Source organism: Coenobita brevimanus, chromosome 64 (assembly GCF_032717465.1).
Source record: "Coenobita brevimanus isolate Jiangsu-jjx chromosome 64, ASM3271746v2, whole genome shotgun sequence".
Classification (NCBI taxonomy): domain Eukaryota; kingdom Metazoa; phylum Arthropoda; class Malacostraca; order Decapoda; family Coenobitidae; genus Coenobita; species Coenobita brevimanus.
This window is the reverse complement of record NC_137017.1, coordinates 32,360,559-32,381,439: the sequence shown is the minus strand read 5'-3', so window position 1 is coordinate 32,381,439 and position 20,881 is coordinate 32,360,559. Positions and strand designations below refer to the sequence as shown.

Genomic DNA, 20,881 nt, shown 5'->3' with positions numbered 1-20,881 from the left:
GCAAACTTTTAATCATAACCAAGAAATGTTTATTTACTGTAGCATACAGGCAATTATCAACATCAGATGAACTTGAATGGATGGCTGTTACAATATGAAACACTTATACTCAACATCATTCCAGTGTTAAACAAGATGAAACAGCTTTATTCGAAGCCAACTATAATACAGTATACCTTATTTCCTAGCTTTTCCAAACATACTTATCATACCACAAACCATGTGTATTAAACATATTACACACATTACCCTAATATACATGGTTCCACAACAGGATTCCCAGTTATGCTGTTTGAAATTTGAGTTATATGGGCTCAGCCAGGTAGAAAATACCCCAAAATACAGTACTGTACTTCAAATTTTATGCACAGTGACATCATTACCTTAATCCAAAAAGATTTTTTTTTTAAGTGGCATTACAGGGGTATAAAGCAACAGCAATGACTTTTGAAGATTTTCCTGCCAACTCCACCACTCTGCAGAGGTGCAATGGAGTTGGAGACAATCCCCCGCCTCGACTCCACATTCTCAGATCCCCCTCCCCTCGACACCAAGCCCGTCAATGTTGTCAAGATTTGCGCCACAATTTGTTGCTTTATGCCTATCCAACATCACTCCTTTATGTTTGTTTTACCTCTAGTAAGTTTGGTACGTCTTTAGAAAGCATACCAGGAAGCAAATCTGGCCACACAAGGGTTTTAGGGGGCAAGTGGAGGTCAGGCTCAGGGTATAATGTTCACATCAGCAATATGGGTGTCAAGGCCAAGGACACAAGTTTTCATAACACAATTAATCCCTTGGTTAACACAATCATGTAACCCAGGGACCCACTGTATACTGATACAGTATACAGTATGTAACAACTATCAACACTTTCCTGTTCCTGGTGGTGGTGGAGGTGGTGGGGGGGATGGGGGGGCTTCACATCATAGATGGCAAGTGGCTTGAGCCGTGTATCATCACAAATTTTCACAGCTGGCAGGCAAGATTTTTGGTCAATATTTTTTACCGATATGCAGCAAGACAATTATAGACATGCAAAAACATTTCAATGCCATTTGGCCTCCACAGAATGGGAAAGTATTGAGTACTACAGTCATCTCTCATTTTTCATGGGTGTTTGGGAACAGATACATCCACAAACGTTAGAAATCTGCAAAAATTAAACCAATCTAAATAGGTACTCGATGGCTGTAACTTATTTAAGTAAGAGCATAAAGATCATGTAATTTACCAAAACATCACCAGATACTAGAATCTGTTTAAGATGGTAGCCATAAAACCAATCTAAGGCACCTGGTGGATTAGTGGGTAATTAAAGCACTCCAGTCGGACTGCGCCAGTGCAGGTTAATATCCAAGGGATGGTTGGGGTTTACTGCTCACACAATGCCACTCAGGGATGAGTGAGGCTGGTCACTCTCACCTTAAATGTCTGGACCAACTTGCCTAGCCCCGGGCTCCAATGCTCCTCATGGGGCAACACTGTATGTATATGATGATTGAATATTTGTACTTACGAGATGATTTAACATAAAAATTTGTTTAATCATCTCCAAATACACCATAGCACTATTTTGTGATGCCTTACTCATCTACAAATAACCAAAATTGGATAGGTCAAAACCTCAAAAAATGAGGTATGACTAATTCTGCACTGAAAACATATATACTATACCAGCCTGTAATAATTCCCAACTGAATAATCAATTTTTGCTTTTCCCATTTAAAAAAAAAAAAAAAAAAAAAAAAAAAAAAAGCATACTTCTGGGTAAACCTATTAAGCCAGGTTTCATATATATATATATATATATATACAGAGAGAGAGAGAGAGAGAGATACAAATATATATATATATATATATATATATATATTTCAGTGTAAGAAAAAATCTCATGCTTAGAGAACTCAAATTCAACTCTGCACACATACATTATTCTCCCTGTACACACGTACAACTTTGTAACCACTGTTCCCTGAATAACGGACAGTGGCAGAAAAAAAAAAAAAAGTATAACAGAAAGAATCAACTCCATGCTCTACAAATGCATAGTCAATACTGAGCAGTGCTGTCATTAGCTTTGCAGTTACTGGTATGCCCAAACAATTCATAAGATTTCAGCATTGCATACTGGATGCTGATGAATCCCGATTCTATATTGCAGATCAATTTCTCTCCACAACTACACATCAACAGCAAATGTTGAGAGTGCATGACTTGTGCAGTACACTGGATACCCTTCACCATGCACTCAAACTATGAAATACTTCCCTAAAACTTCAAATAGCACTGCAATGCTGGATTTCAAGGAAGCTCAAAATACCAGTAAAATACTGTATAGCTTGATTAATCATATACATTATTCTACTAAACTTATACAGTATACTATAACAGCTTCTTAGTGGGTAGTAGGTGATGATTATGGTATAAAAATTCATGCAACTGACAAACAGAACTGCAAGTAACTCCAAACTGACTCAAAGCACTTAAAGTCCATTTTGCTTGCCACACCAGGTTATCGTCCATGTTATTTAGAATACATACCCAACGTCGCCGTTATCACTGAAAAGAGAGAATCACTAGTTAGATAAGAATAACAACTTCACAAAACAGTACTTTGCAGATTGCTGCAACTCAGCACTGAACATATACTGTGCAATATGGTCATGCATTACTCAATTTGCACCACAACCTATGTCTACATTACAGGAACTCACAAATAAAAGTTTGATCATATTACTCAAAGTATTACTTAAAAGTGTCTACATTCCCATGCATACTGAATAACTCCAAATACAAACTATCACCAAACTACTACAGTACAATATTTCTCAATACTGTGATGGATCTCTACTGGTGTACTGTACTACTGTCCCCTAGAAATACTTTTAACCACTTAATAAATTATGGGAAAAATTCAAGTGGTATCTGATCAAAGAACTCTTGCATTTCTTGAAAGTTATATAAAAATAATGCACAAGAACATATACTAAGCGCACAAACACATTTATTTAACACAGAATTATAAGTAATATACAGGACAATGCAGCAGAACCAGTACCTCACTCTACCTGATTGGAACACATGAAACTATACAGAAAAAATGTTATTTGCACAAGCAACACAGGCATAGTATGGTTGATCATGTTAATATGAGTCTGAACTAGTTATCTCCCACAAGCAGAGATCCAAGTGTAACTACCACTACCATACAACACTGTCAATTGTTGTACTTACCCAAACGAACCGACATCATGAACTTTTCTACTAAATTATAATAATTTCCACACATACCAACTATACTTACTGTACTCCTTAACAGCAACTTTTAACAGACTCATATATGTATAGAACCACAAAATAACGAAGTCTATACTTGCATGGAACAGCTTTGTTCATCTGATGGATCCCCTTCATGATCCCAGAACTCTAGTAATCCCCCAACCCTAAGATCCCCTCAATAAACTCAATTCCACAATTTCCTTCACTTATACCCAGTCTCTCCCTCCCTTCAGCTACAGTGGCTGAGTGGTCAACATCATTGACTGCAAAGCTACCAGCCAGATAGTGCCAGGGTTTAAATCCTGGTATGGGTAGTGGCACCATTGATGACCATCCTCCCTTTACAGGCTGGTTAAGTAAAATAAGTGCCTATGGGAAAGTAACAGTGGTAATCTAGATGATGCAATGGTCTTGTTTCCAGGATACTGGGTGAAAAAAAACGCCACAGGCTCCAAGGACTAGTTACGGAGATAAGCGCTGCAGCAAAGAATCTCATGGCATCTATCCCCACTATTACTTTTACCTTTCTTTCCCTTCCACACAATTACTGGTAGGTCCATGTGGCACTTTTTCGGTTTACTTTAATACAATCTCTCCACATGTTTAAACCACTTCAAATTGCAGTCACATAACTTCAAGAATGCTCTTAACCCAAGAACTGCTGATTACATTCCAAAATGCCCAGTGCTCGACTGCTACTTACTTCACGGAAGCCATAAATCATATTTTCTGCACTTTGTTCTGGCAAAATCAGTGATCAAATGTTCATTTTTTAGTCAAATGGAAACATCTAATTTACCTTATTATACAAAACCCTCTTTATCTTACAACCCTAAAATCAGTTTCCAATGATATTTTGTTTTTACAGCTTTGTCCCATCACACCTTAACTTTAGATATCAGTAGCGCCTAAATTACACGACAATGACCAAAAAATTTTGGAACGCATACATCATTTACATTCCCCATCAATCTTAACCGAATTCGAATACAAGAAACGTTGAAAATCTGTGTTTTTTTGCACACCTAAGGTCCCCTGGAACCCTAATGGCATATGTCCTCATTCTCTTTGCACAACCTCTTTTGTCCCCACAATGTGGTCATTCCACATACATCTCACCATTTCTCAAAACTATGTAAACATTCCCCCCTTATTGTTATGTTTTGGTGCTGAAGAGAACACTTCAGGTAGTGACACATATGACTAGGCAGCTTCACCACTATAAGGTTGTACAAATGTCCCTCAAATCTCTCCTTATCCCCCCAAAAGGGGACAGCAGACTGCAGGTAAAAGGCAACATCAGCCTGCTCTCCAAAGTTTACGTTCTGATAAGCCAGGATCCATAACAACTACCACCATGTTTCACTTGCCTACTGTACTACACTTCTCATATATGAAATATGAATCTGCCTGCTCTTTCATACAAACTGTCTTGCCTACAGTTATCTTAACACTGAACAAAATCAAGGATCATTTCACCATCCACATGCCTAGTGTCATACTCCAACCTTGAGGTGCAACCTGACCAGACTGGATAACCAGAATGAAACCTGATGGCATAAGCCTGCTGGATCAACTTCCTGAAAGTCATTATTTTCATGTACAGGATGGTCAGCTATGCGCTCTCTCTCTCTCTGGCAGAGCCAGGATTCTGGGACCTGAATGAATGTGTGGGCAAATTTTGGTTAGTGTTCAATTTCATCAGGTTCTTTGACTCTGGAGCCTACCTCATCTTACCCTATGGTGGGAAGGGAGGTCTTGATAATGATGCCGAATAATCTGCACCCCTCTCCCCATTCAGGAAGTGGAATATGACCAAATTCTGTCCAACTCAGCCTAAGAGACCACACTACCAATACCAGCTCTTCCAGAATTTCCCTACTAGAAGGAGACAACTGGAATGCAGTGCTAGAACCAGATTAAATGTTCACTACCAAAACCCAGATTTATTCCAACCCACCACAGCCCCTTCTTATTCAATGCTGACACAATTTCATCACAAGCCTATCCTCCAACTCTACAATGCAGCCAGAGAGACATTAACATAACATGCACTAAACTGTTACTGTCCCATTCAGCTTTCAATCCTTTTTACCATCATCATCATCCAGATCTCCTTCCTCACCCTAGGGCTGGGTGAGGAGCAGTAACGGCTAGACATCCTTTTCACTGTTTCTATAGTATCAACTGTAATCAAAATTTGCAAGGAAAATCACATAACCTGGCTACCCACAATACATAACTTAGGATTTCATATAAGCCAAGAAATGTTTTAGATATTACTGTACATCAGGCAAGGCTTGTCCAATTATTACACCTGCACATGAAACAACAAGGTTAGGTATGTGCTTGGTCAGTCTGTGCTTTTTTTTTTTTTTTTTTTTTTAAATGTGAGGAAGAAAGAACCAAAGGCCATGAGCCCGTAATAACAGTTCCCTCCTAAAGAAAAACAAAATACAATAGAGCGCCAAATTCAAGATCCGATCATTTCGAGATGCCTGGACACACTGCGTTTTAAAGACTGGAGATCATAGGCAGCAGGAAATACACACGGAAATTGGACAGAAAAGGGATGAGAGTTTGCTGCTAGCGTAGAGGTGGAGGAATGCATGTAGACAGTTCAGAGGAGCAGTGACCATTGAAGTAGCAACAGAAAAGAGATAAAGATGAAACAGTGAGGCAAAGAGACAGAGGTTGAAGGGATTCAGTAAGAGGAGGAGAGTTAATGAGACGAAAAGCCTTTGACTCCAACCTATTGAGAAGAGCTGTATGTGGGGAGCCTCCCCACACATGAGAGTTGTACTCCACACAGGGACAGATAAAACACCCGTATAGAGTCAACAATTGTGCAGGGGTGAAGAAAGAATGGAGTCGGCTTAGTACACCTAATCTCTTGGAAGCAGATTTTACAAGAGATGTACTATGATCTTTCAAAGATAAGTCTCGAGTAAATGAAACCCCAAGCATGTTCAAGGATGATGCAGGATTAAGCTGAACTACAAAATTTGGCATAAGTGAGGACCTTCAGAGTAACACGGATCTGATGACTGGCCAAAATAGGTCATATGTGAAGAGCAATGTCAGCTCAACCAGTTCATCCAAGTCTGACCAAATGTAGTGGAAGGGCTGAGGGACAGGAACGGGTGAAGTGATTCAAGTCTCAAAACATTCGGTTGGGGTGAAGGTCAAAGGGCAGTCAAGTGTTTAATCCTTTAACTCAAATAGGCTGTATTCACTTAGTATCACTATTGGTGGAAGGGTTCAAGCCTAATCAAGGATGAAAAACATTATTTTCAGAACAGACCAGAGGTTAAGATCACATGTACGGTCTTGCACTTTTGATCTGATTTGAACCCAACTTGGATGATGGGCTGAGGATCAAGTAAGGTAGAGGTAATTCAATTGAGAGCAGTCACTGAAAGGTCATGGGCACAGGACAGTGTCAATGGTTTGGTCTTTAGGCCCTTCCACACAATTTGTGGACACCTGTTGCATCTGAGCATCAACCAATTTTGAAACATGATAAAGAATTTCACTATAAACAGATCAGGAGGCCAGGTGCTTGAGGTCATTGCACCTGTGTGATCACACACCCCCTCTCCATTTTATTACCTTATTCCACAACTCCACAACCAATGGTGCCCACTAACTGTTTGAACAAGCCTTTTGACTGACTGCACAGCTCATGTTTGCACTCTGTGTGGTTCTCGTTAATCACTGGCATTGAATTCTTTTATGAATATACTAGAAGCTGCACTAAAAAAAAGTCCAAGAACTGTGCCTGTGCAATAACAAAATAACCGAAACATACAAAATCTTTTGATCCTAAATTATGCAAGTGTTGGGGGGGGGGGGGATCTAAAGCTGACAAAACCAATTAATTCCATACATGGGTCATCCTACAAAGTGTGAATACCAAACTTGGTATTTTTAACTGCACATTGTGACCCTTGTTATGCATGCTCTTGGGCTGTTCAGTTTGGTTTTACAGCAAGCTAAACCATGACCTTGATTTACTCTGAAATTATTCACTATGCACATACCCTGATATGGGGGGGGGGGGGGTCATTTCAAATCAACCATGTAGCAACATCTTACCACTCCCAACACATCCTCCCTTCAGCCATGCTTACCACTGCATCAACAGCCCTTGGACCTTAATAGTTAGTGACATATTAAACATTACTTAGTCCCATGACCTCAACTAACAGGAGTAAATGCATAGCACTTTCAATGCTGGGTCGTCTTAGCACAGTAAGAGATGTGACAAGGTACTTCGGTAACAATGGGTTAAAGGAGAACAGGAAACTCATGCAACAATGTATTTTGTACCTTATGAACTGAGGAAAATCATGTACAACCTAGTGCTAATCAAACTGAAAAGATTAATAAGTTTGTAAGTGAAGTGTGATATTTATGTTGTTCTTAACATCTATTTATTTGCTCTTAGGTCCTTTAAACCTCTAAAATATCACTGTTATCTCTCTTAACTCTGTCTTTACAGAATGGAAGCACTAGCATCTACCTATCAAGAGCCAGAGGCCATAATCCCACAAGGGGTGGCATAACAGGTGCAAAAATTTTTGTAAAAAGCTACCTCAATATAATACATTAACCATATGATGCAAGAGGTCTCTGTACTAAGATGCTACAAAGCCTATGGTACAAACTTATTAGATCCATCTATGTCTGTGCCTACTTTATTTGTTAGGTGCAGGTGATAGCCAAGCCATTACGGTGTCTCCTAAACTTCTAAAATATTTAAAACAATTACCATGAAAGGGCACCAGTATGTCAAATAACAAGGTGCTGCATATGGTCTGTAGTTAAAAAGAATCGCCATTAAAAGCATATATATATATATATATATATATATATATTGATAGATGATGGCAACCATCAACCACTCATTCGATGTAGTGCTGCCTACTACTTCCTTAGCCTTCATTCCTTTTTCTGTGCCTGCCCTCCTCTCTTCCTATTTCTCCCATTTTTCCTGTCACTTCTTATTGCTTTTCTTTACAGGTGGGTTTACACTAAGTGACAAGCCAAATGGTTTCCTTTAAGCCAAGAAACCATTTACAACGCTGGGTGTAACCATATAACCAAACCATATGTGCTCCCTACTTGTCAGCAAGTGGGTTGGTGGAGGGTTAGTGCCCCTCCCCGTAAAACAAATAACTCAAAGTCAAATGGTCACCCCTTACGGGATTATGACGTCTGACAATAGACAGATATATATACACATATCTATCTATCTATTGTCAGACACCTCAATCCCGTTTGGGGTGGCCACAAACAAATCGCCTCCACGTCACCCTGTCCCCCGCCATTTCACTGCCCTGCTCCCAACTCACCCCCCCCTTTCTCATATACCTCTCCACCCCACCCCTCCATCTCATCCTCAGCCTCCCCCTCCCTCTTCCCCCCTCCACCTCACTCACATACACTCTCTTCATCAGTTTTTCACCCTCCATCCTCTCCACATGGCCAAACCACCTCAGTGTGTTCCTCATAACGCTTCCTATCACATCCACATCCACACCACAACGCTCCTTTATATCCTCATTCGTCAGCCTAGCTCTCCATGTGACTCCACAGGCTCCTCTTAAATAACTCATTTCCACTGCTCTCACTCTTGACTTGTGTCCTTCCAACAACGTCCAAGCTTCACTTCCATACGTTAGAGTTGGTATCACAATACTGTCATGTAGTAACTTTTTCACTTCCATGCTCACTTCCCTGTTTCTTATCACTGCTTTCAAGAAACCAGCAACCTTTCTTCCCTGCTGTACCCTTTCAAGCACTTCACCGTCCAAACCTCCATCCTTACTCATCACACTACCCAAGTACTTAAACGTACTCACATTTTCCAACTCCTCACCGTCCAACCTCGCTGTACATTCACTGACTTCACCTCTCTCAAAGACCATCACTTTACTTTTCTCTACATTCACCTTTAGATTCTGTTTCTTACACAGTCTCCCAAACACATCCACCAAGCCTTGCAGCTCCCCTTCGTCTTCACTCAACAACACAGTATCATCTGCAAACAACAGTACAGGGAGTTTCCAAACACTATCCTCTCTCACCATGGCCACTCCAACATCCACTACCCTACCTTGTACCTCTTTTATTACCCCATCCATGTACAGACTGAACAACCATGGAGACATGACACATCCCTGTTTGAACCCAACCTTCAAAGAGAAAAATTCACTTAGTTCACCATCCACACGCACTGCAGCCTTAGCACCATCGTACATACTCTTCACACATATATGTATATTTATTGTGTGTATATATATATATATATATACACGGTATATATAATTATATGTATAGAGAGAGAGAGAGTAAAACCTCGATATAACAGACTTCAATAGACCGGAATTCACTTTTATCGGACTTGAGGAGCAACCAGACTAAATTCCTATATATTGGAAAAAGTCTGATAAGCCAGAAGCAGTCCGGACTGCCTGACCACTTCAGCTATGTTCACCACAATAAGGCAAATAAAAGACATATTCATCAGTGTACGATACAGTATTATTACATATATTATACCATCTGATTAATGTAGTGAAGTTATAACACAGTACAGTACCGCAGAGGTAGTCAAAAAACAATTTAAAAACCATTCATGCAATCCGGACTAATGTCTGATATATCGCAAAAAGTCCGGATTAGCAGGGGGAAGTCCGGATGTCGCTTTTATTGGAATTTCGCATTTTTCAAAATGGTTTGGGCCCCAATTAGTCCGGTATGGTGAGGTCTTACTGTTCGTTTTGTTTCGTTTTTAAAGGCTCCAACATACTTGCATGCGTTGGCCTTGGTCACCTAATGGTGGCTCTCTATGCTGCACGATCTATTGCAGCCTCCCTGTTCAGTCCCTTAACCGTGAGGTTACACTTAATGACCTCATCCCATGTCTTTTTCGGTCTACCCCTCATAACCCCACCCCCAATATTAACACTTCTCACCTTCCTCACCCAATTATCATCCCCCATCCTCTTCACATGCCCAAACCATCTCAATCTACCTCTCCTCATTATAACACCAATACACTCCAGTCCCATCCTACCTCTTAACTCTTCCATCATAAACCCAGTCCCCCCACACCTTGTACGCAGGGATGCACTACACATCCACCTAATCATTGTCATTTCTGTGCATCTGAGCCTGCGAATATCCTCCTCCTTTACTGCCCAGGTCTCACTACCATACAACATTACACTTCTAACACATGCTGCATACAAAGACCCCTTAACACGTAGGGAGAGTCCTCTCAAAGTCAGGAGAGGCAAGAGCTCCCTGAACTTCTTACAGCCACTTCTCACCCTAGCTCCAGACCCACCTCTAGCACACAACATGTCTCCCAAATAACAAAACTCTTCCACACACTCAAGAGATTCAGCAGCAAGTTCAATCCTTTCACACCTGACAATCTTCACCTGCTCCTCCCAACACGCTGTGCACATAAAATCAGCATTATCTCGCAGTCTGTCTCTGATACCACTACATCTCTTGTGCACCCATTTATCACAAACACCGCACAAGATGGAATTACTTCCCACGCCCTTGTGGCAAACTGCACATGGCCACTCTCCCTCATCTTTGACAGTAACGCCACCAACCCTAGATATCATCACTTTAGTTTTATCTACGTTTACCCTTAAGCCCTTGTGCCCCACACCATCTCTCCATTTCCTTAACCTTTCCTCCGCCTCCCTTTCGATCTTTGCAATCAACACCAAATCATCAGCATACATCTCCCACAGGAGTCCATTTCTGAAGTCACATGAGAGGGCTTCAAGTACCAAGATAAACAACATAGGACTCAAAACTGACCCCTGACGTACACCAACATTCACGGAAAACTCATCACTCAAATCTCCATTTACTCTTACCTGAGTGCGAGCACCCACGTACATAGCCATAACCACCCTAACCAGCCACTCCTGCAAGCCAAGCTTTCTCATTGCCCACTTCACCACCTCTCTAGGGACTCTGTCAAGGGCCTTTTCCAAATCAACGAAAAAAATACAGATCCTTTTTCTTCCCAATATATTTTTCCTGAAGCTGTCGAACAATGAATATGGCATCAGTGGTCCCCCTACCTTGCATAAACCCAAACTGCATCTCATTAAAATTCACTCTTTCTCTAATCATACCTTCTAAAACCCTCTCCATTACCTTCATTATCTGACCTTGAAGCTTTATACCTCTATAATTTCCTCTTTCCAGGGCATCACCCTTCCCGAGGATGACATGGAGGGATGGGGTGGAGAGGTATATCAGAGAGGGGGGTGTGAGCTGGGAGCAGGGCAGTGAAATGGTGGGGGACAGGGCGACGTGGAGGCGATTTGTTTGTGGCCACCCCAAATGGGATTGAGGTGTCTGGCAATAGATAGATAGAAAGATAGATAAACAATTACACTCTTCAGCCAATCATCTGGGACAACACACTCATAAATAATCATATTTATCAGGTCAGTGACTAACCTCACCCCTATATCTCCTGAGGCCTTCAACATTTTGGCAGTCAACCCAGACACACCTGCTGCACTGCCTCACTCACAGTTGCCGCATCAATCAAAGGCCAAGGGCCAAACGCTGGATCTGCCGGCTCCAAACCTTCCCTGTCCCAGTAACAGTATATAGTAAGACGCAGTGAGGTCTTACTGTGTGTGTGTGTGTGTGTATATATATATATATTTTTTAATCACTGCCAGTCTACAATATCATTCTGTATTTTGTTCCCCTACTAAGGAGACAGTTTGTGCCATGAAGTTAATGGAGGTAATGAAGGCTTCTAACTCCTTCACTTCATCTGAAGTGAGAGAGAGAGAGAGAGAGAGAGAGATAAGGCGGGGTGGCAGAGGGCTTCAAATATGTGATCCTTCCTAAGCCAGTGTCAGGCATGAGCCAACCAACTACTACAATTCATCTTTTCATTCTTAACCAGCATAAAATGAAAGATGTCATACTAAAGCGACTTAACCTGTTGTGTGCTGTATCCGTATATACCGTACAGTATACTGACAAACCTATACCGGCAGAGAAAGCCGTGTTTGTATATATGGGCAAACCTATACTGGTACAGAATGCCAAGTCTGTATACGAACGGGCACGGTTTTGTGCACATTTGCGCAAAAGTATTTGGGTCTGCCCTAGCTGCATGACAAAATGGAAAGACAGACATCCCTCCTTGGCTCCCATGATCAGGAAGGGGGCAGAGATCTCGCTTGTCTGGGTCCTTGGTCTAGTCATGGAGGAGGGGGGAGGGGGGGGGGAGCTGAAAATGGCCAGCATCGGGGGTCAGTCAGCCTCACACACCCTCGGACTAGGGGGTGCAAAAGTCAACGAAAGCTCCGGCACACAACAGGTAATATAATCCAGGATAATACAGTAAAAACCTTGATATGCCGGGACATATAGGGCTCTAGCCTCTTACTCATCAAGGCAATTTTTGCTGCTTCCTACCACAATCAAACATCTAAACATCAACGGCCAATATAACAGTAATTGTGGCTAATTTTACATGAAGGAGTGTTAGTCCCAACTTTAACGTATGGATGTGAGATTATGGTGTGGCATGAAAATAGAGTCAAGAGTGAGAGCGGTGGAGATGGGACTGCTAAGGAATGTATGTGGAGTACAGGGAGTGGATAGGACATGAAATACTGTAATGTCACTCATGAATAATGCAGTGAGGAGGTCTGTGGACACCAGAAGTGAAGAGACTGTATTAAAGATGGTATGACCATGTGGAGAGAATGGATAACATGAGAGTGGTGAAAAAGATATATCTGAGCAAATTTGAAGAAGGGAAGAGGTGAGGCAGACCAAGGAGAAGGTGGCGGGATATGGTGGATGAGTGTGTGAGGAAAAGAGGTATGGAAGTCAGTGAGGTAAGGGGATTGACAAGAGATTGAGCTGGCTGGATGAATGTAGTGACTTGTAAGGAGACGCGCATGATCAGGGATTCGGCACCACAATTTAACATGCCAGCATTAGGATTGAATCAATCAGATACGTTTATGTGAACCTACAGAATGTGGTGGAAGTTTTTGGTGTATCAGATACAGCCAGGATTCCGGGGGCTAAATGATAAGTGAATGGAAGTGTGGCCCATTGGATTGGGCAAATTTGGGCTATCTGGACACTGCTACTCCTCATCCTGCCCTAAGGTGGGAAAGGACGTCAAGATGATGATGATGATGATAATAATGTAACAAATTATAACAAGGTAACACTTACAAGCACTGCAGGCAAAGATATGGTTCTTATGCAGTCAAGCACATGGTACTCAAAATGAGGTATGGTAATGTGACGAATTAGTAAGCATCAAAATGTTATACAGTACAATGTACAGTAAAATCTAGGCATAACAGATTTCAATATACTGGAATTCGCTTTTATCGGACTTGAGGAGCTGAACAGACTAAATTCTTATATATCAGGAAAAGTCTGACAAAGCAAGAAGTGGTCCAGACTGCCTGACCTAAGTCCAGAGCAGCCGTAGCATCACTCATTTTCCACTAAATGCAACTTCAGTCTGGACCGGCGAGGGCTGGGCTTCCCGTTTTTTCAATGGAGAAAGTACAATAAATCAGAGTACTGTTTTGTCCATACGGTTTGCGTAATTGTGCATTGGTGTATAAAGTGTACAGCATTTGAAAGTGTTTAATATTAAGTTGTAACAATAAAGCATTTTCTAAGTGCTAAAAATAAGAGAAGTGGTCTACATTAATATTACGTGCTAACATTAATGGAACACCTTTAGTTATAACTTGTAAATGTACAGTACTGTACTGTAGAGTAAAATTTAAGTTTCAAAATCAAGTTTTGATTGTGTCCCTTGAAGTACATTAAAGTACTAGTTTACTATAAGTGCCTTCAAGTTAACTAAGTGCATCACCTATCTCTCCAGTATAATCTCTACTGCACAGATTCCACTAATGGACCACTTCTGCTATGTTCACCACAATAAGGTAAATAAGACATGTTCATTAGTGTTCAGTACAGTAATATTACTGTATATATGCCATCTGATTACTGTAATAAATGTAAAATACAGTATAGTACTGCTATGGTAGTGAAAACAGTTGGTGACACCATGGTGCAAAACCGTTGGTGCGATCTGGACTAATGTCTGATATAACGGAAAAAGTCCAGGTTAGCAGGGGGAAGTCCAGATGACGCTTTTACCGGACTTCCGCTTTTTTGGACTGGTTTGGGCCCCAATTAGTCTGTTATAGTGAGGTTGCACTGTATGCCAATTACTCTGAGAGCACAACCATTGCAACTTAAAATCAATTATCGAATGCTGAATTAACTACATGCCCCTTCTTTCAACTTCATATGGCTTCTCCAAAGCTCAAGAGTTGGGAGAAATAAACTAAATTACCTATTCAATTTTCAAAACTCTATGTCTCTCATAACTCTGATGTCTCTCATAACCTTTTCCTCTATCCTGTCACTGAAATAATATACAACTTTCTCAGGTTATATACCACCATTACCCAGTGGAATTACCACCATAACGATGGTGGTTGGTGGGGGATACAAGATACGATGCTGAAACGGCCCTAATGAAAAAGGGCAGTGTTTGGAAACTCCATGTACCATTGTTTGCAGATGATACTGTGTTGTTAAGTGTAGACAAAGGGGAGCAGCAAGGCTTGATGGATGAGTCTGGGAGAGTATATAAGCAATGGAATCTAAAGGTGAGAGTAGGGAAGGGTAAAGTCATGGTCTTCAAGAGAGGTGACGTCAGTGAATGTAGTAGGGCTGGATGAGGAGGAAATGGAAAATGTGAGTGCATTTAAGTACCTGAGTAGTGTGATGAGTAAGGATGGAGGTTTGGAGGGTGAAGTGCTTGAAAGGGTTGCTGGTTCCTTGAAAGCAGTGATAAGAAACAGGGAAGTGAGCATGGAAGTGAAAAAGTTACTACATGACAGTATTGTGATACCAACTCTCAACGTATGGAAGTGAAGCTTGGACCTTGTTGGAGGGACAAAAGTCAAGAGTGAGATCTGTGGAAATGAGTTATTTAAGAGGAGCATGTGGAGTCACACGGAGAGACAGACTGACAAATGAGGAAGTGAAGGATCGTTGTGGTGTGGATGTGGATGTGACAGGAAGCATTACAAGAGACACACTGAGGTGGTTTGGCCATGTGGAGAGGATGGAGAGTGAGAGACTAATGAGGAGTGTGTGTGTGAGTGAGGTGGAGGGGGGGTGAGGGAGGGGGAGGCCAAGGATGAGATGGAGGGATGGAGTGGCGAGGTATATGAGAGAGGGGGGTGCGAGCTGAGAGCAGGGAAGTGAGATGGGACAGGGCGACATGGAGGCGATTTGTTTGTGGCCACCCCTTATGGGATTAACCCCTACACACCGGAGGTTTTCCGATGTTGCACGCTCCTCCCTACAGGAGATATCCATGATGGAAAAAAATACCCCTACTTAAAACCTTAATATCTACCAAACTACAACAGCTAGAGAAAAAATTAAAGATACATAAGAATCACCAACTCTTCCTCTTTCATATGAAAGTATCTCCACATCTCCAGGTGGTCCCAGCAATGAGTATGGATAAATTAAATTTCAAAGGGTGGGGGGGAAGATGCCTGCGGCTATACACATCAACCGGCGTTGCTCCACACCCACAATCGTTACTGCTATACATGTCAGCCGGCAGTTATGGGTTAAGGCATCTGGCAATAGATAGATAGAGCCCAGTGACCACACTGTTGTGATCATTCCATACTACCAACAGAGTAATGTAAAGAATATCAGGAGCACAGACCCTCCAACCTCTCCTGACTTGCCTTAACATTACACTTACTATTATCATCACATATCCCAAATGACTGTAAGGCCACAATTTTCACATTAAATGATGATGATAATACTAAAACTATCATACCATTTATAAATGCTCCAACATGCTTGCATGCATCGGTCTTGGTTACCCAGTGGCACCTCTCTAAGCTGCTCAATCTCTGGTAGCCTCGCTGTTCAGTCCCTTATCTTTGGTGTCACACTCGTCCCAGGTCTTTTTCTGTCTGCCTCTCGTAACCCTATCCCTGATGTTCACATTTATCACTTCTCACACCTAACTGTCACTCTCCATCATCTCCACATGCCCAAACCATCTAAATCTACCCCTCATCATACAACACCAATACACTCCAGTCCCATCCTTCCTTTAAATTCTTCAATCATAAACCTAGCCCTCTATTCACTCTTGACTGACTGCAGGCACCCACATACCTGTACAGTACACAGCCATAACCAATCAAACCAGCCACTCCTTGATCCTAAGCTTTCTCATTGCTGACTTCACCACGTGCCTTAGGACTCTGTCAGGGGCCTCTCTAAATCAACAAAAGCAAAGCACAGTACAGTTCCCTGTTCTTTTCTAAATATTTTTCCTGACACTGTGGGACAATGAATATGGCATCAGTGGTCCCTTTGCCTTTGCCTGGCATAAACCCAAACTACATCTCATCAATACAGTACTCAATTTCCCCAACCAGACCTTCTAGGACTCTCTCCATCACCTTCATTATCTGGTACAAAAACTTGTATGCCTCTATAATTTTCCCTTACCAGGGCTTCAACATTCCCCTTGTACATACTTAGGCTACAAACACACACTTCAGTCAAGTCATAAAGGACAAACTGGTACTCGTATTTATCAAATCAGTAACCAAAGCCACCCCTCTATCACCTGAGGCCTTCATTATTTCAGCAGTCAACCCAGACACATCTGCTGCCTTCCATAACTGCATCCTGTCTATTGCTCTGCTCACAGCAGTAGCATCAATCAAAGCCAAGACCCAAACACTGGATTCCCTGACTTCAAACGTTCCCTGTTCCACTCAAACTCCTCATTCAACAAATGGTTATAATATTAATAATAATAATAATAATTTACAATTACCCACATCAGCAATAAAAACCACACAACCTTGAGATGATGATTAGATGAAATACCACTACCGTACTACAGATAATTTCCTTAAAATGCTCATTACAAGGCTTTTAGAGTATTGTTATCTAACTCCCTTCAAAGAGGGTCTTAGTGCAATGAATTTAACAGATATCTATTTTTGCCAGAACTCACATTAACCTAACCCAACCTACTGTCTTTACATTGGACATGTGTGGTAGTTTCAGCATGAGGTGCACTTTCCTATGTTCCATGGGATTTCAAACTGATTCGAGAAATGCTTACTTTAAAGCGCAGGACTGTGGAGTCAAGAGTCAGAAGCAGAAGCAATTATGGTGCTGCTGGAGTCGGAGTCGGTAAAAATATCCAGACCTTCATTCTGACTCCGACCACCAGTAAAGAAATTTTTAAACATGATATACAGTACTCGTCAGAAGTATTCAGCGTTGTCCGCCGGGCGCGCAATACTTATGGCCCAAAAAGAATCACCCATTTTTGGGGGTAAGAATTGAGCCACAAGTTTAAGCTCCGAGCATGACGTCACGGTAGCCTGAGGCCTTCCGACACGCTGGTTGGTTCCCGCCTCAGTTGCCCACGGGCTGCCTGAGAGAGAGGAACTCCGCCGAGTGTCCCTCTCAAATTGCGCCATTTTTTACCGAGTGTCCCGCAGTGTTTTGGCCTTTAAAACTTTGTTATGGCACCTACCCGTGAACTATCGAGTGAAATCATATCCCAGATCATTGCTCTAAAGGAGGCAGGCCACCAGACAAAGGAAATTAGTGAATTGGTTGGTGTGGCACGATCGACAGTGCGTCGTTGGTGTGCGCGGTTTCGGGAGGAAAACAGTGGTGAAGTTCCCACAAAGAAACCGAGGTCTGGTAGGCCTAGGAAAAGTTCCCCAAGGTCTGTTAATGTTTTAAAACGTGCAGTGGAGTTTAATCCTCATGTGAGTGCAAGGAAAATTAAGGAGAGCAACCCAGAAGTGTTTGGTGAGGTGTCAGTGAGAACAGTGTCTCGTAGGGTGCATGAGCTTGGTTACACAAGTCACAGGCCTGTGAAAAAGCCTCTTCTCTCTAGCAGCCAGAGAATTCGTAGGCTTGCCTTTGCTAATAAATATCTAAACTGGGGTGAGGAGCAATGGTTGTCAGTGTTGTGGTCTGATGAGGCAACGTTTTAGTGTTACCTGTAACAGAGGAGCACGAAAAGGTAGTGACCCACTTGACCCACGGTATGTAGAAAGCACAGTTAAACATCCTGATTCACTCATGGTATGGGGTTGTTTCTCAGGGAAGGGTTTGGGGAAGCTTGTTGTACTTCCCAAGAACCTCAGAGTGAATCAGGATGTTTACATGGAGCTTCTGTGTGATCATTTACCAGACTCCTTCGAGCTAACAGGTGCACGAGTGTTTCAGCAGGATGGTGCACCTGCTCACAAGGCCAAATCGGTCACCAATTGGCTTCGTGACTGCGAGGTATCATTCATGACAGACTGGCCAGGAAATAGCCCAGACCTCAACCCGATTGAAAACCTTTGGTACCTCGTAAAGAAGAGTCTCCAAGGGAAGGACGTGAGCTCTCTGCCTAAGCTGGAAGCCGCCATTCGTGACTCCTGGGACAAAATACCGCTCCAGCACCTCAGGAGCCTCGCCCTTTCACTTCCAAGACGTCTCAGGTCCGTGAAGAAACGTAAAGGCTACCCTACAAAGCACTAAAGGTAAATAAAATGCATTATTTTTATGTTTTTTCAATGTTGAAAGGTTTGTTTCTCAGGAGGGACGCAGGGCGCTCCATACTTCTGACGAGCACTGTAGATGTAATGTGGAGCTACCGCCTTTCAAACAACAGCTCTGGTTTTATTTCTTGTTGATGCTGCAGTTCTTTTTTTCTTTTCTCTTATTTTCCACATTTTATTTAAATGTTTGTTTTCTCCTGCTGTTTATGCTAAAAATAAACATAGGTGCTGCCATCTGCTGACACAAGGACAAGAACAGAATGTAAAACACACGACGATCAGCAGATTCCCACCGAGAGAACGTGTCTAGATAATTTCTTGTTTCTAGAATCCAGAAGTAAGTTTTTTAATACAAAAGTACTAGGAACGAAATGGTTAAGTATAAAGTAACATGGAAGCATCTGCCGGTGCCTGTATGCTGCACGGTGCGAATTTTAAGCATGTGCATATCAGTGCAGGCTCATCATGGCAAATTTATTATAGCAAAAGTCTAAGGGGTCAGAGTCTGAGTCGGACACACAAGAAATCAAGAAGTCGGAGTCAGAGCTGAGTGTTTTGGGTACCAACTCCACAGCCCTGCTTAAAATGTCCCTAAGTATGTGCAATTATGTAGATCTACTGGTTTTTCCTGCATAAGCTGGATGAACGTGAAAATATAACAGTAAACTCTCAACTATCCAGCGTAATTCAGTCAAGCCCTACGACGAATATTGTATTGCAAAATGCCAGATGTTGCATAGTACCCCCCCCATCGACTCAATATTGCATCAAGCTGGATACTGCGTTACTACCCGTCTTAATCCTCTATCTTAGAAACCTTTCCATAAGTAAATGATGAACATTAAGCATAAAATGTATCTATCTATCTACTGCCAGACGCCATAATTCATAAGGGGTGGCCATTTGAGTCTGAGTTAGTTGTTTTACGGGCAAAGGCACTTGTTGACACGTAGGTACCATGTATGGTTTGGTTATATGGTTACCACCCAGCGTTGTAAATGATTTCTTGGCTTACTGGAAACCATTTGGCTTGTCATTCAATGTAAAACCACCTGTAAAGGATAGAAAAGCAATAAGAAGTGACAGGAAAAATGGGAGAAATAGGAAGAGAGGAGGACATGCACAGAAAAAGAATGATAAAGGCTAAGGAAGAAGTAGGCAGCAGTACATTGAGTGAGTGGATGATGGTCACCACCACCTACCACCTACAGCATAAAATACTGTACAATAATGATAACAAACTGTTATAGAGCACTGGTCAGCTACCATTTGTGAGTCAGTTGATACATATCGATGCCAGATATTGCATAATTTTGTCAGATACTGCTTTAACAGAGCTAAGCTGGCAGCACCAGATTGAGTTTAGATATATAAAGTATTGTTTACAATGTAACTATTCAATAACCAGCAATGCCAAAGGCAATCTCCTGTGACAGGGTCAGTTTCTAGGTGTACTATATTTTAAAATATTTCACGAATGCTATCTATCTATTGCTAGACACCTCAATCCCACGACGGGTGGACACAAACAAATTATCTCCATGCCACCCTGTCCGCCATTTCACTGCCTTGCCCCCAGCTCACACCCCCATCTCTCGTATACCTCTCTGCTCCATCCCTCCATCTTATCCTCAGACTCCCCCTCCCCCTCCCTCTCCCCCCCTCCACCTCACTCGCATACACTCTCCTTGTTAAGTCTCTTGCTCTCCATCCTCTCCACATGGCCAAACCATCTCAACGTATTTCTCCTAAGGCTTTCTATCACATCCAAATCCACACCACAATGCTCCTTCACTTCCTCATTTGTCAGTCTGTCTGCTTTAATTTGGAACAAACTTGTCACATACATTGTGAGTATGGGACGACATGATTCGATTTTGATGCAGATCAAACATCGAGGTCAC

General features: G+C 42.0%; 1 protein-coding gene across 2 annotated transcripts in view; it reads right to left on the bottom strand.

Annotated features, from left to right (window-relative positions):
- The window catches only part of heph (polypyrimidine tract-binding protein 1 heph), a 334,912-nt gene that overhangs the window by 304,577 nt on the left and 9,454 nt on the right, over positions 1–20,881 (bottom strand). The window contains exon 2 of one of the 2 annotated variants that reach the window (XM_080276227.1): positions 2,545–2,562. The exons of the other annotated variant lie outside the window; for it this stretch is intronic. Within the exon in view, the coding sequence (XP_080132353.1) occupies positions 2,545–2,562 (18 nt within the window). The remainder of the gene's footprint in view (positions 1–2,544; positions 2,563–20,881) is intronic. 2 annotated transcript variants of the gene reach the window in all.